This window comes from Triturus cristatus, chromosome 3_1 (genome assembly GCF_964204655.1).
Source record: "Triturus cristatus chromosome 3_1, aTriCri1.1, whole genome shotgun sequence".
Taxonomy (NCBI): domain Eukaryota; kingdom Metazoa; phylum Chordata; class Amphibia; order Caudata; family Salamandridae; genus Triturus; species Triturus cristatus.
The window spans coordinates 847,284,518-847,300,828 of NC_140583.1; the positions used below are offsets into that span (position 1 = coordinate 847,284,518).

Here is a 16,311-nt window from a genome sequence, read left to right on the forward strand (position 1 = left end):
GGTCGAAACATCGACGTGTATCTATGTTGACTTTTAATGGATGTTTTGCTAATGATGATCCTATATGGTCTTTTTGAGTCCAGGTTCTGCCAAAGACTAATGTTTTTTAAGTCATTATTTTGTTGGGTAATTTAAGACTGTGCAAAGATGGCACAATGTTTAACTTATCACTAGCACTGTGCTGTTCACTTGGAGCAGCTACTGTATGTGTCTTTTGTACAGATGTACATATTCCAGTTGATATGCCAACAGTGTATAAATATATATGCTTAATGCCTGCACGTATATGTGCATGTAAGTATGTGTATTACGATTAAATAGTTGGTATTTTTCAAACTTTGATTTTGTACTTGACCACTTCATTATTGTTGCCTAGGAAGCGTAGACTATTAGCTTCCCCTGAGGGAAACACTGTTCAATTTATTGTATATTTACCTAGGTTCCTAGGGACACTATGTTTCCCCATTTTTTGTCTATAACATTTAAATTAGGCCCTAAGCTCGCTGAGGAAATTAACCAGTGTCTATGTCCAACTAGGATGCATAATGGATGATAAGTTCTAGCTACAGTATTACTTCAAAGTTACAGAGATGTGAACAGCTTTGTTCCTCTATTTGGAAAAATGCCAATGGATACGCGTGAAATAGGAAGTGGCACTTTGAGACTCTTGGTTAGGGAAGTTTTGTAGTGGAAGATTCTGTGACCAAGTGACGGTAGAGTATCCCTATGAAGATCTGTGCAGAATAAACTTCATCAGGGGAAGACTCGTTTTCAAAGATTAAAAAGGTGGCAGTTTATTTACCACATTATTGAGCATGTAGTTGTTAGAGAGACTTCTACAGATGTACATATTCCAGTTGATATGCCAACAGTGTATAAATATATATGCTTAATGCCTGCACGTATATGTGCATGTAAGTATGTGTATTACGATTAAATAGTTGGTATTTTTCAAACTTTGATTTTGTACTTGACCACTTCATTATTGTTGCCTAGGAAGCGTAGACTATTAGCTTCCCCTGAGGGAAACACTGTTCAATTTATTGTATATTTACCTAGGTTCCTAGGGACACTATGTTTCCCCATTTTTTGTCTATAACATTTAAATTAGGCCCTAAGCTCGCTGAGGAAATTAACCAGTGTCTATGTCCAACTAGGATGCATAATGGATGATAAGTTCTAGCTACAGTATTACTTCAAAGTTACAGAGATGTGAACAGCTTTGTTCCTCTATTTGGAAAAATGCCAATGGATACGTGTGAAATAGGAAGTGGCACTTTGAGACTCTTGGTTAGGGAAGTTTTGTAGTGGAAGATTCTGTGACCAAGTGACGGTAGAGTATCCCTATGAAGATCTGTGCAGAATAAACTTCATCAGGGTAAGACTCGTTTTCAAAGATTAAAAAGGTGGCAGTTTATTTACCACATTATTGAGCATGTAGTTGTTAGAGAGACTTCTACAGTGCCATCACGTGTCCACAGCTTGTGCAGAAGTTGGAAAAACAATGTTACACTTTTTCACTGGCTGAGGGTAGAACATCTCTGAGAAGACCTGTGCAGGTTAAACCTGTTAAAGAGCAGACTCATTTTCCAAGATTAAAAAGGAGGACCTTTTTATTATTGACCATGTGGTTGTTGAAGTGGCTTCTGCAGTACCATCAAGTGTCCACAGCTTGTGCGCAGTGTTGAGAACCCGGTAATGATGTTGCACTTTATGACTGGGTTATGTACAAAAGGGGGATAAATTAAGATCACTGTTTCTTGCTACACGGATATCACTTCCCGCTGAGCTGGGCCTGGCATTTGGAGTCATGCTGATGTGTTGGGTTCAGTCTCTTGCTGAAGGTTTTCCTGGTGACTGAATTACCTTTGCACAAACAATGGGGTTAACTTAAGGACAAGTTAATTCTCTTAATTAACTTGCTGGTACCAGTGAACAGCATATTACACTGAGAAGACATTAGATATGTGGCATCTGCCTGATTCAATAAAGCTTACTATTCTTTCTTTTTCTAAGCACATCATATGTGTCAAATGTATGGTGTTAACAGCCAAGGTAGGAATGTTACTTGCTCCACCAACTTCTGTGTTCCATCTGACCCAGAAATGTGCTTAGTTCTTCCGTTTTAGAGTAGCCTCTGGATATTGGAGCCTCTAGCACCGTAAATAATTTCTGTAGATAAACTGTCTATAATATTAGAATGTTTTAGTCTAAACCTGGTATAAAGTAAAAGGGAAGTCAACATGAATTTGAACATCTTGCACACCTCTAAGCTATCTTTAACTTCCTCTTGTGTTTACATCCACTCACCATGCTTCTTATTCAGATTGTTCTCAGATTGCTTCAAGATTTCCTTTCAGCCTCCCTTACTGAAGCATCTGTGTTAGCATACAGGGAAAAATAGTCTTTCTATCATCTGTTATTTCGCATCACAAATATTTACTTCCTTACTAGCACCTTTTAACATACTTTCATTTTATGTGCCTGCAACCACCCCTCAAATAATTAGCTACTCATCAGAACCTCCACCAAGTATGCCATCTTCTACACCGCTGTTAAAATCTTCTCAGATGTATCTTTCTATTTCAGGACAACCTGAATCTGCTTTGAATCTGCTAACAGTCACATGGAGATTATTGTAATCACTATCACTGTAGTAGGAAGTGGAGCATTGGCTATAAATCATGGTACCACTTGTAACAGCTGAGAAGCCACGTAGCAGGTATATAAAAAAAAGTATGGATCCCTGATCCCCACACTTTCTTAGGCATCAAAGAGTCCAAAGCAATTCTAGCTGACTAGCAATTCTTTTATATTTTAAGCAAAATCATGTTTAACCTCTTGAAGATTTCAACCAATGGCCTCCCTCCATAGTAGCAATGGGAACTTTAATCAAAAGGAAATATGAGTTGTAACTTTTTAATCCATCAAAAAACATCTAAAACAAATACATCTCATTTTTCTGCCTTGACATGAATACAGGGGTTATTTTGGACAGCTTAAATAGTACAGTACATAGTTCTGCTTCTTCCTACCCCAACATAAGTATAGCACCTCTGAACCTCTTTCACTTTTATCTCGCCAGCATGTATTGCTGAGTCTCATTTTATAATACAATGTCATAGTAAAATGACACCATATTAAAAAAACATCTTTATTGACACTTTGGGCCTGATTACGATGGTGGAAGGCCCGCCGCTGACAGCCTGTCGGTGACAGGCCCTCCGCCATCGTACTGCGGTTTTCAACTCGCCAGCCAGATTACTATGGCGGGTGGAATCTTGGCGGTCGGAAAGACCGACTGCCACGGTTCCCACTGACGGTCATTTTCAGACCACCTGTCGAAGCTGCCGCATCGGCCAGCATGGTGGCGGTGCTTGTCAGGCACCGCCATCGGGATTATGATATCCCTTTTCCGCCAGTCGTTTCGCGGCGGACAACCCGCCACGAAACGGCAGGCGGAAAACGGATTTGGGGGCCCGCAGCCGGCCCCCCTTAATCCCTGTGCCAGGGGAAAGAGCACTAGCAGCACCCGCCGCAATGTTAAATATAGCAGATGCGACCGCCATGGTGACGGTCGCACCATAATTCCATATGTGGGACCGCTGCCTCATATGCGGGCAATCCCCATCCCCGGGATGATGGCAGACAGACAGTAGTCCGTCCGTCATCGTAATGAGACCCTTTGAGCTGAAAACCAAATACTGATGTCTTTATTTTGACTACAGTGTAAAAACTATTAGCAACACCCTTCCACCACACAACTAGTGCAGCCTATGTAAGAGTATGTGGCCAAGGTTTTACCAATTCACATTAGCAAATGACAATGATCCACTTACCTGTTTGTAAGAGGAAGTGTTTTGGCATGTCTCATAACTTTGAAAGTAGGGAATTCAAGTAATAATAATAATAATAATAATACGGCATTTTATAGAGCGTGAACAGCTACCTCACAAGGAGGTGTCCCGGCGCTAAAAGAACAGATTTGACCACGAGGACTAGAGTGATAGCGCCTAACGCGGTTGGGTGAAAAGCCAGGTCTTCATCATCCGCTTAAAACAGAGCTCGGAGGGGGCCTGCTGAAGCGCTGGGGGCAGGGTGTTCCAGAGTGCCACCACATTGTCCGAGAAACTTCGTCCTCCCAGCCGAGCCCTTTTTACTCGTGGAACTACAAGCTGAACACGGCAGTTGGAGCGGAGAGAACGAGCCTGGATGTATCTCTGCAGCCGTGTTTTCAGATAATTTGGGCAGGTGCCATACAGAGATCTAAAGGCCAGCGTGAGTGCCTTGAATTTGATTCTGCTGGCTACTGGTAACCAGTGAAGTGAAAGAAGGTGCGGAGAGACCGAATGCTTGAAAGGAATCCGCATTAACAGCCTCGCAGCCGCATTTTTGGACCAGTTGCAACCGCTGAATTAGATATTTTGGTAAGCCCAGATAAAGGCCGTTTGCGTAATCCAGTCTAGATGTCACTGTGGCATGGATTACTGTTTTTCGGCAGCTCTCTGGTAGAAGTCGCAGAATCTTGCGGAGATTCCTCCGCTTACTCAGACAGCAACCAACTACTTGCTGGATGTGCGAGGCAAAGGACAGACTGTCATCCTACCGCACCCCCAGATTTTTTGCCATTTGGCTAGGCGAAGGGGCCTGTCCCATCTCCGCCGGCCACCAAAGCTCTGGGGGTGGAGGGGGGCCTTTGCCAAAAAAGATCACTTCCGTCTTGTTAGTGTTAAGTTTTAATTTGTTTGTGTTCATCCAGCATGCAACATCTTGGAGGCAGCCCTTGAAACTCGAAAAGGACGCCTCCGACACCTCCGAATACGGAAACACCAGTTGGGTGTCGTCGGCATATGAGATTGCCTTGACCCCCCAATTGGCAATCAACGTGAAAAGTGGAGCCAGGTAGATATTAAATAATAGTGGACTGAGTGCCGACCCCTGAGGGACGCCACAGCTGAGGACCTTGGGTGTTGAAGAAACGGTCCCCAGCGCCACCTTCTGTGTTCTCTGAGTCAGATATGACTGTATCCATCCGAGTGCCTGGTCCAGGATGCCTATCTCAGCCAGTCGCAACAACAGTCTAGCATGGTCGACTGTATCAAAAGCGGCCGACAGATCCAGGAGCACCAGCATTGCTGAGTTTCCTGAATCCATCGACCACCTCACTGACTCTGCCACTTCAATTAGTGCTGTCTCAGTGCTGAAGCCGGGTCTAAAGCCTGATTGCGTCTCATGCAATATCCTATTTTCTTCAATAAATTTACTCAGCTGGCGCTGGATTACTTTCTCAAACATTTTGCCCGGTGCTGCCAGCAGAGAAATAGGACGAAGATTGCTAAGGTCCTTGGGATCCCCATTTGGTTTTTTCTTTAGCGGGAGGAGAGTAGCATGTTTCCATATCATCGGGAACACCCCGGAAGAGATGGACATATTCCAAATCTGCTGTATTATGGGGGCTACAAAGTCAGCTATGGTGCTCCAGAGTTTAGGTGGACAGGGGTCGTCGGGTGATCCTGACTTACAGCGAGTTAGTTCTTGCATAACCTCGCTCAAGGTAATCGGCTGGAATTCTGCCAAAATTTCACCCTCCACCACTTTGACAACCAGATCCGTTTTCACCGTTTTCTTCTCCGGCCCGAAGGACTCATAGACTTGTTTGATTTTATAGTCAAAGAAATCTGAGATGCTATCGCACAGAGTGGTCGACGGGGGAATCTCCCTCTCAACACACCTAGGTTTGAAAAAAGACTGTACCACCTTAAAGATTTCTGTGCTCGAATGTTCTGCCTGCTGAATTGATTCTGCATAGAACTGTTTTTTTGCCTTTCTAACGGCCTTCTGCAGTTTTTTGGAAGTTTCCTTATATCGGGCTTTTTCTAGGGGCCCGAAATTTACCCTCCAAAGCCTCTCCAGCCTCTTACAAGCTGCCTTCTCTACTCTAAGGTCCTGAGAGAACCAGGGAGCGGAAGGGGAATCCCGCTTAGATATTGCGCGTGTTGCCGGAGCAATGGATGACACCATATTCCCGACCCAGTCATTAAGTAGCTGTGCATCTATGTTGGCATTCGAGGTAAGAGTAGGTATATTCTGAGCCAGAGCTGGGCCCATGGTAGCAGGGACTAGCTTCTTCCATTGTCTCTTCACAAAGGAGCACTTGCTTGTCGCAGGTCTGTCAGCCGCTATATTTAAATTAAATGGAATCAGTGAATAGTCTGACCAGACTAACGGTAATGGCGCCTCTGCCGCCACATTATTAATATTGGAGAAAATTAAATCAAGCGTATGGCCCGCTCTGTGCGTGGGGCCCTCATTGATAAGTCTCAGATTGGCTGCATATAATGTGGACCTCAATATCTCTGCAGGGACGCAATCCTCCTTATCCATATGGATGTTAAAATCCCCGACAACGAGGAATTGAGGATAAAGGAGGGAGCTCTGAACAATAGTATCCATCAGAGTTAACAGGTCGGGATCCTCCCCACCGGAAGGGCGGTATATAACTAATCCCGCTAGGGATAGCTGAGGTCCCACCTGAAAGCAAAAGTGTAGTCCCTCCAGTCCCTGAATCGGGGTAGGGGCGGAGGATGTTAGTGTAAGCTGCTCTTTAAATATAACAGCCACACCCCCACCTCTTCTGGCGCCTGTCCGGTTAGAAAAACAGATTTTATACCCCGAGGGTACTGCCAGCGCGATGGCGGTCATATTGTCCTCATTGAGCCAAGTTTCTGTTAGAAACAGAGCATCCCACTCATGCCCTTCCAGTAGCAGCCAGATATCATCTGCATGCTTAACTAGAGATCTACAGTTCAGAAGGCCAGCTCTGAGACCTCTGCTGATCGGTGGCTTGGGTTTAGAATACCCCTCAACCCTCACAGCGTCCAACGCTCCCAATGGTATCCCACAAGCCCCACATGCCTGAGGGAGGGCGGTAGTCCAAAGGTCTGGCCTATGAGCGCAGCAGTCAGTCGCGGTGTTGAGATCCCACAAGTCTTCCCCCGACCACACAACCCTACCCTTATAAGCACCCTCACCAACAGCATGCCTGGCCCCGGCCGCGGTCTGGTCGCGGACGGGCGCAGACGGGCTTGCCTTAGGCGCACCTTCGGCGCGCAAACGGCGCGCCCACTGCGCTCGTCCGCTGCGCTTCCGATAGATGCACATGTTAAATAGGAGATAGGGATGGGGGCGTGGCCTGATGTTAGTGGGCGTGGCCTGTGCGTCCCGGGGGATGGCGGCAACACGAGAAAGTATCCCGCTGCAGCGTTCAAAACCGCTACGCGGGGGAGCCCAGGGGAGAGTGAAGGTAAGTATTGTTTTAAAATCACAACAAATACACTCAAAGTTTTAAAATTAGCAGTGCGTCTCTCCCGGCTTCCGCCTCAGGATGGCCTGCTGGCCATACCTAGCAGCCTATAGAAACTCTGTTGCATATTATTCACTATGAAGCACTGTGCCAGAGTGGTTTTGCTCACTATGTTACATTTGTTTGTTAGACTTTTGAAGCCACACCTGTTATTGGACATTATTTTGGTCACAGAAAGTTGCAGCTCTCTAGTTACTCTCTCAACAATGCGACCAAGCATCAACCTCTTGACAACTACTATTTGTAAAGGGCAAATAATCCATTGAAGACCACATTGCTCCTTCTTAGAGTCAATTTGCTTTTTAGGTCTCGCCTAGCTATTGCGTTTACGCAATCGCTATGCAAGACTCTAGTAAAAGGGGCATTTCAAAGTGCTCCCAAAAGTGGATTGCATGGCGAGCACGCGCACAATCACGTGCATCGTGCCGCCATGCAATCCGTTTGGGGAAGCGCTTCAGCCCACTGGCGCGTGCACTGGCGACGGGCGTGCGGTTACGTGCACAATGACAAGCAGAGGCGCCATATGGCTTTCCTCTCTCGTCATGGTGCGGGCACATCGCACACCACTCGCCAGCCAGCCTGCTTTCACTTTTGCGCCCCAGTCTTGCCTGCTCGGTTTCAATGCTCCTCCCCCTCCCCCACCACAGAGCGCGTCTCGCGGTCGCGCGTCTTTTTGTTGCTTGCTTAAGGCAGGAAGAGAGTGTTTTCCCAGAATCAACGGATTTTGATCTAAAGGAGGGTCTCGAGTCAGATTCCCCAGCTCAAACGTCAGCAATTCTGACCGAGTGGCCGTTAAGCTACATCTCCTCACACCAGCCCCCACTAACCTTCAGAGTAAATGCATCTTTTAACCCGAAAACAGATTTCTTCTGTGGTAGAAGCACCGTACTGAACAACCAATTGAAAGACAGGAAGAAACGATCTGACAGCTAATAGAAGCATGTAGATCAGGCCAGCCATTCAGAACGCAAAGAGATAGTAACCGACAGCACGAAAAGGCGGACAAACTATCCTCCATTAGCCAATCAAACGGCAGGGTAAAACAACTTCATTACAATAGCATCGACCAACCCACGGAGCGGTGACAAGCCGAGTGCTGCGCAGCCTCCAATCAGGACAGCAAGCGCTAGGCGAATGATTGTAAGCTATAACAAGCATTTGCAATGCAATAGGTCTCGCAATTGCGAGAGTTTAAGCTATTGGCATTGTAAATGACAATGCCTTTTATTTATGTTCTAAAAACCAACACGTAAATAAAAGCCATTGCCATTTACAATGCCAATAGCTCAAACTCTCACAACTGCGAGACCTATTGCATTGCAAATGCTTGTTTATGACAGTCAGTGGATTTGTGCTTCTTTCTTTGTTCTGTCCTCCATCCCTCACCACAAATTGGATTCAATACCTTGGATTTAAGGCCTTTTATTAAGCTATACCTTAAAGGGGCTAATGAGAGTAGGTCCTCTTATACGTTTGGCAATTGCACCCTCAATGCATAAGTTGCTCATTTGATATTCTGCGATAGCAATGCTTTTAGGGTGGATTTCTCCCTCCTTCAAAGTTTCCAGTTCTTGGTGGTGAGAGCAAAGGCTCTATTTGTAGCTTTAGGTGCCCTGTGCTCATGTAAGGTTTCTCAGAGACAGCACCATGTACTTATTATGTTATACAAGTTCTGTATGCATTTCACCATGGACACTTCACAAGCAAATGCTTATTTTATAATACTAAATAATTTGTTTTCACATCGTCCTTTATATCCTTGTATTTTTAAATCTCTTTGTGATGTAAATATCCAAATTAATCACATTCTGTTTACGAACATTGGCAGTTGATTCAAGTTCTATTCATTCTGTGGATGTTAATAAGGTTTCCAGCTCTCTTGTAAGTTATTGCTTTTCTATCTCTCTCCAAGAGTCTGGAGGGAGTGAGGATGGGATGTACCACAATATTGCTCATAATAGTGGTGTTGTAATAGAAGTCAATCCTCCCCTTTCATCCAGCCGACACATCCAACGTTGCTATAGAATAGGATAACATATATGTATAGTGTGACTCGCAGTTGGTTAGGGCTAGGTCCAACACTGCTACAGTTGGTGTGCAGCAAAAAGCGATGAAGAATGTATACCAACAAATCTTCTCACTTTCTGAGGACTGGCAAATGGATGAAGGAACAGTAGGCTTTTGATATCACTTTTGGAGTCTTCATAAGAAGGGTGAATTCTGATAGCACCCCCAGGGAAAGAGTGCCAGGAAAACAAGAAATCAGATTTGTGTATTCCCAGTTGCATCTGTACATCTGAGAAGACCACAATTTGGGTAATTTAGTGTCCAGTAGTGGAGAGGTTTGTGGATTATGCTAGCCAACTTGAGTGTACCCCGGCCTCAACCCAGAGCCACTTCAGTGTGATCCTCTTAGGAGAAATGTGGTTGTGCTTTCTGTTGCTAGTGATCAGTTTGCCCAAACTTTTCTAAAGAGTTGCAAGGTGTGCCTTTTGAATTATAGTGTGCAAGGAATTGCCATAGTCCATTTTTGTAAAATCCAAGATTGGATCATTTTTCGAATTCTTCATCGGGAAGGAAATGTTTGATTTCTTGATTTAGGACTGCACCCCTTTTTGCAAAGGAATTGATTTGAACATGAAGGTTTTGATTGTTGTACATGAAGCCCAGGTATTTTGCATATCCAGTAATGGATGCGAAAATATCCAGTATGTTATGTACGTTAATCAAGTCTGTAGAGGTGTGATGCCCTTAAGAGGAAGAATCAGTAGGAATTCTGGTTTGAAGAGTTTTATTTGAGGTGATGTAGAGTCATCTATGATTAGATTTTGTAGGAGAAACCTTATCTATTTTCAAGTAGCCAATGACTAATAGTTGATCATTGGGCTATTAAGCTGAGCTATAAAGACCTCAAAGAACAACCAAAGTCTTTTGATACCAGTGGGAAGGACTTGGTCTGTTAAGTCAATAGGTGGCCTAAGCTTTGAATTTGTTTTATGGAGCCCTGATGGGTGAATTCTCTGAAAACTGATCAACTAACCATAACTTTCTGTATTGATTCAAGGTTTGCCTGGACCTTGGGTAGCTGGGTGTGGGAGAGTTGGTTTGCAGTTTTAATAGGAGTTACTATTTGGTTACTATTGAGCATAGTATTAGGGGAAGGATTAGTTGTCTTACAATATGAACAGCTTTTTAGGGCTGCTAGCACACTATTGTTTCAAAGAAGATTACTTGTATTTCTATCGATATGAATGTTTTTTAAGGTTCACCATAGAGCGATTTAGACAACAGAACCATTCTGAGGGCTTTTCTTTACTTGGTTGTTTTCTTTTCAAAGAAGAATTGGGCTGATAGCTTAGATTTCTGATATTTTGTTTTTTTAGGCAGTATAGGTTGGAAAGTCTTGACACTCCCTGTTTTGTCGAGTTATCTTGAAGAGCTGATGAGACTGTAGATGCTGGGGCATCTAGATTGATGTTCATTTGAAGAGAGGAAGTTAAATGGACCCAAGAAATGATCTGACCAATCAACATTGCCCATTGTTTCAGACTTTCGTGTTCATTCACTCGCAGTTAAGAGGCTTCTTCCTCTTGTGGGCATAGTCTAGTGTTTTGTAAGTTCTCAACTATGCAAACATTATGCCAGTTGAGATATGTATGGGTCCTTCTGCTCTCTTCAATGTATCTTAAACCAAAAAGTGGTAATTGGAAAATCTCTGCTTTTGAAAGTTAATAACCATAATCTACCCAACAAGTTCTTGGTTAGATAAAGGAGGATGGCAAACAAGCCTTCTCAGTTTGTACAAATACCTTGTTTGTTTGTTTTATAGTAGAAACTAGTTATGTTTATACTTGGTAAGTAGACATGATATGCATTTGTGTATATCAGTGCAAAGTTACTGAGACATTGTTAAGCTTACAGGATTTTTACAAGTGCAAGTTTCTGTGTGGATGGTAGGGATATACTTTCTTTATCTTAAAAAAAAGGTTGTGTGCAGCAGGTCAATTTTTTTGATTTTATTTAAGCCATTTCATACATTATTCAATGATCTTTATGGCTGCAAGAGGCTGGTGGTATCTCAGTGTACTCCTGTCACCCGTACTGTCATTCCCTGAGTAGTCTAACATGTTAAGGCTATTCAGTAGATTTAGAGACACTTGTCAATGGACTCAGGGTCCAACTATGAACACCTGTTCTGATTAGCTGATGGCTTCTAATCAGAATTGCTGAACAGAAGGTTGTTTCAGCAGTTCTAAATGACATGAGTCAACAGAACAGACTCCGTGGTTTATCCCTTCTGACTGAGTAATGACCTCTCCAGCTTGTTTATCTGTTTGGGTGGAGCGGGCCACCCGAACTCTAGCAATTTTTCTTTGTTTGAAGATGAAACCCACAATGTTTTTAGTTTGCCTTTAAGCATATTTAAGGGTTTTTTCCCCTAGATCGCTCTTCGGGTGAGCCTTTTCCATTTATTTCACATTGGAGCTGAAATTTTGCCCGCTTTTAACAATCATGATCCAGTTGTGCGCATTCATAACCAACTTTACGTAATAACTGAAGTCATCCTCCACAACTAGATTTCTAACGACCTTCGTTTTTGATAATCGATTAAACTTCTGTTAAATAATTGCCAGTCAATTACTTAGCCAAAGAGCTATCAAGTCTATACTAACTATGTTGTTTCCAACTATGTGGGCATCACACGTTTACAGGATTGTATGCGTAGCACTCGGAAGTCTCTGAAATACAGCAGAATGCCATGAGAGGAAACTGCAAAAAAAGTCATGAACTGAAATGATGATGCAGGTCTTGTAGAATACGATATCTGTCTTTAAGCAATATAATGTTTATTACTAATTGTATAGGATCATTTATTTGGTCTGAGGTATGTATCTAATACATCTGTTTCTTCTATCCTTAGACCAGTCCGTGGTACTTTTCCTGTGCTGTTACATCTTCCTAATGGACAAACCATGCCAGTTGCCATTCCTGCTTCAATCACAAAACCTAATGTACATGTTGCTGCTTCAGCTCCAGTAAGTTTATTACGTGCACTTATTCACATAAAAAAAAAAAAACTTAGGCATAACTATTTAGAACTTTCCCTTGTATTGTTTTGTTTGTAAAAGCATAATTTTCAAGCTTAATATTTATCGGTTGGCAACTCTATTTTAATAGAACCGCCATAATTAAATTATGGCACCCCTTTTATCAAATCCCATTGCCATCTTTCGAGATACCTGTAACCTTCATTAATTTAATGTTTGAAACAGCATACCATTTTAAATGGCAAAATAAACATTTTGAATTGTCAGACAAAGGAGAGGTTTGTTTGGACAATAGCACTGCAGTCATCAATTATGAGTGCTACATTGTGACATCGATGGCATCATCTGCACCAGTGTATTATTTAATTCCAAAGGACTGTGGAGCCCTAATAGTTTGGAGGGGGGGGGGGGGGGGGGGGTCATATGTTTTTCTGAGAACCATGAAACAAGACTTCTTTCTCTTTCCCACGACACCCTGGAACGCTCTCTTCACTTCACATCTTCTCTAACAACCAGGAAAGAATTTATGACCATCTTTTTCTCCATCTTCCTCCTGGCATTCGGAACTGTTCACACTGTTACATCGGTCACTTTTTGCAGACTATATTGCCATACAGTTCACTAAATCTCAGATACCCCTTGACATACTAACTGTGCTCCTACAATGGTAAATGCTCAATCCTCCAGCGAAAGTATAACCAAATGGCTGATGATAAAATTGATATTTGAACATCTGCAACCAGCACATAGTTCATGTAGTTCTATAGTACCCTCTTAACATTGGTTTGTGTTATATAAATTCCATCATAACCAACCCGCCCTCATTGAGGTTAACATACACTCAAAGATTGAAGAACACACCCAATCATGTTCAAGGAGCAAGGATAGTCCAGTTCCAGGTTTTAATAATCACAAAAAAGGTTAATGTCTGAGCACTTAAAGTGTAGGGAGTTCCTTTTTTCACCCTCAGATCTACCAATTCCCCTCATCTGCTGTATAGGTTTTAAAAAGAAATCCTTCAAGAGAGCGATGCCATTACTTTTGTTCCCTGCTGCTCAATTGTCCATCTTAAGAGCTTGGAATAGCAAAAGCCTTCTCTTTTCCCCTGCTCCTCAGACTTTTCCAACCCAGTATCACAAGCTGTTGAGGATTCACTGTAAGGGGCACATTAAAATGTTGGTGGGACTGCCACCGGTCCCACCGGCAGAGAGCCCTGCAGGCCGACCGCCACATTAGCATGCAGGCGGCTGGACCCTTGTCTACCGGGGGACGGACTACCGCCTCTGTCAGGATCTACTGAGCCTGACGGGTTGGCGGGACAAATCGTGATCCTGAATGGAGTCGGTGCCTGCTCAGACGTCAATTCCACCCCAATGAAAAGGCTGTCAGAACGGGACTTTGGGGGCCCCAAGCAAAGCCCTCATTCCCTATGGGAGCTAAATTGCTAGGGGGGCACATGTGGTGTCCTCCCCAAAGATCCATGCATGGATGTTTGAAAAATGACTTTTTCTACTGCAGTTTGTGCTGCTGCCCTTTTCCGGGCCGTAGCACAAGCCGCAGTAGAAAAAGGCAGTTTCTGACCACCAACAAAGCAATCTGATCAAAATATGGTGGGTGGGACTGCCGACTCCTTGACAGGCGGTCTCAATCCCGCTTCGCTGGTGGTCTGACGCATGTCCAACTGCCAATGTAATAAGCCCCTGAGTGTCATGGACCAACCGTTCTGGCATTCTGTACCGACTCCTCTTCATGTTGGTCTGAAAGATGTTTCATCAGTATTCCTTAGATTCATAAAAAGAATTAGTAAGTAAAGGTATTTCTGTTGCCTCATAATGTGCATGGAAAAAGACTGGCTCTTAATTTGGTGCACCTGAACCATACTCCTCACTCCCTGTTGGGCTGAAGGCTACCCATTATCTTCAAACAAGGTAGCTGACTCTTTTCACTCCTGAGGACACTCTTTGAGGAGGAAGAGGGCGATTTTCTTGAATATTTCTTTTATTTAATGAGTCAATGTAGGTCCTTGCACTTGACCTGAAATAATTGATGGCTGCCCTATTCAAAAAAGGGTTACTTGCTCGAGTCAGACATGCAAGACAACCTTAAATGTAATGTGTTGTCTTGCTAGAAGAGATCTTGTGAATGATGCATTTATAGAATTCCAACTCAGACTCCTGAAAGGTGTTTACAAAATACATGCATCTGAACAGATTTTGTGCTCCTGTTATTGCTGAAGTCTACATATCTTGCATAATATTGTTATGTTAAAAAAAAAATTCAGCGCACGTACACCACTTGGTTTCTTGGCGCTAGTGTAGGAGTAGTTGAGCCCTGATAGATCTATTTGGAAGCCTGGACAAAGAGCCATGTTTTAAAACGTCTCCTGAATACAGGTAAGTCTATGCAGGATCTGATTTCATAGGGAAGACCATTCTAGAAGTGTGGAGCCAACACTGTGAACCTGCTGCCGCCTAGTCTCTTCCGTTTATAAGGAGGAATGACCTGTAAATTCATGTGGGCAGATCTCAGATTACCCGTGGGTACATGTCTCCTAATAAGATTAGAGACTAATTTTGGGCCCACATTCTGTAGGGATTTGAAAATGAGGCACCCAGTTTTAAAGGCGCAGCGTTGCGGTATTGGGAGCCAGTGGAGCTGCCGCAAAAGGGGGATGGCATGTTGCCATCTTGGCTGATGGAAGATCAGTCTGGCAGCCTGGTTCTGCACCATCTGTAGTTTCCTAACTAAATACGCAGGTAACCCGAGATATAAAGAGTTTGCGTCGTCTAGGTGGGAGATGACCAGAGCCAGGACAACCTGCACCAGTGCTTCTCTAGTGAGGAATCTGCCAATTTTCCTAATCCTCCTTAACTGAAAGAATCCGGTAGAGACTGCTGTTCCGATCTGGGACTTCATAGATAAATCATTGTTATTATTTATAATATTGGATGCTTTATGCAGACACAAGGATTCGTCCACTACTTTCCTTGACTGTTAAAAGACAAGCGGATGCTTCATGGGCTGGAAAAGCTATATTAGCATCAGGTTTGCCATACCTGCCAGAGGTATTTTAATTATAAACAAGGGGGAACCCGTCAGGTAAGAAGGACCTAGGGTACTTACTATTACGAAAAACAATTGGTCCTTCAAAATTACTTACTGGTGTAAGAACAATAAATATAGACCAGAATCAGTACTATATTAATTGAAAATGTCCAGCCGGACATGTGGATTTATTATTAACCGTGATAAATTGGATTTACAAAAAGCAGAATAGAGTGGGACACAGTCCTGTGTCCTTCAACAGACAAAACATTTAGAGACAATCACAATTTTTGAAGACAATTTTTTCAGGCGAAACAACCAAGCTTAACACCGATCAAAGTAAAGGGGCCAGCTATTTAGAAAGTAAACAGTGATGCACAACTTTTAACATATGTGTTTAACGTGCATGTTCTTACAGTGGTTATGAGTAAGAGCACTTGCTCATTGTTAGTTACATTTATGGTGGTGCCTGTCCATTCTGTTTGCAATGTTGCAGGACAAGCTCTTGGTGTGATGAGAGGTATTGTGCCCTGTGTACATCAGTATGCCGATTGGGATAGATGGAGTGTGCGACCTTGCTGTTGCAGTGATTCTTTTACAGGCTTGTCTATGTGAGGTGAGTGTTCCAATTGGCCCATGCATTCAGCTTGAGCTTCTAGTGTGTGCAATAAAGGTCTGCATGCACATATGTGTGGAGCCTGCACTTTCTGCCCTCTGAAATGTGTTTATGGGCATGCTTGCAAGAGATTGCCTTGGTCCCTAGTATGGTGAAAGCTTTGTGTTTACTTAAAATATGGTGATAGTTGTGTGATGGAAGAAGTGAGAAGAAAAATACACCTGCAGCAGACTGGTTTC

The 16,311-nt window shown here is 43.3% G+C and overlaps 1 protein-coding gene across 2 annotated transcripts in view; it reads left to right on the plus strand.

The window, feature by feature from the left end:
- ATF2 (activating transcription factor 2) overlaps positions 1-16,311 on the plus strand; it is a 443,302-nt gene that overhangs the window by 164,445 nt on the left and 262,546 nt on the right. For both annotated transcript variants that reach the window (XM_085645248.1, XM_085645249.1), the window contains exon 8: positions 12,285-12,399. In XM_085645248.1, coding sequence (XP_085501374.1) covers positions 12,285-12,399 — 115 coding nt within the window. The remainder of the gene's footprint in view (positions 1-12,284; positions 12,400-16,311) is intronic.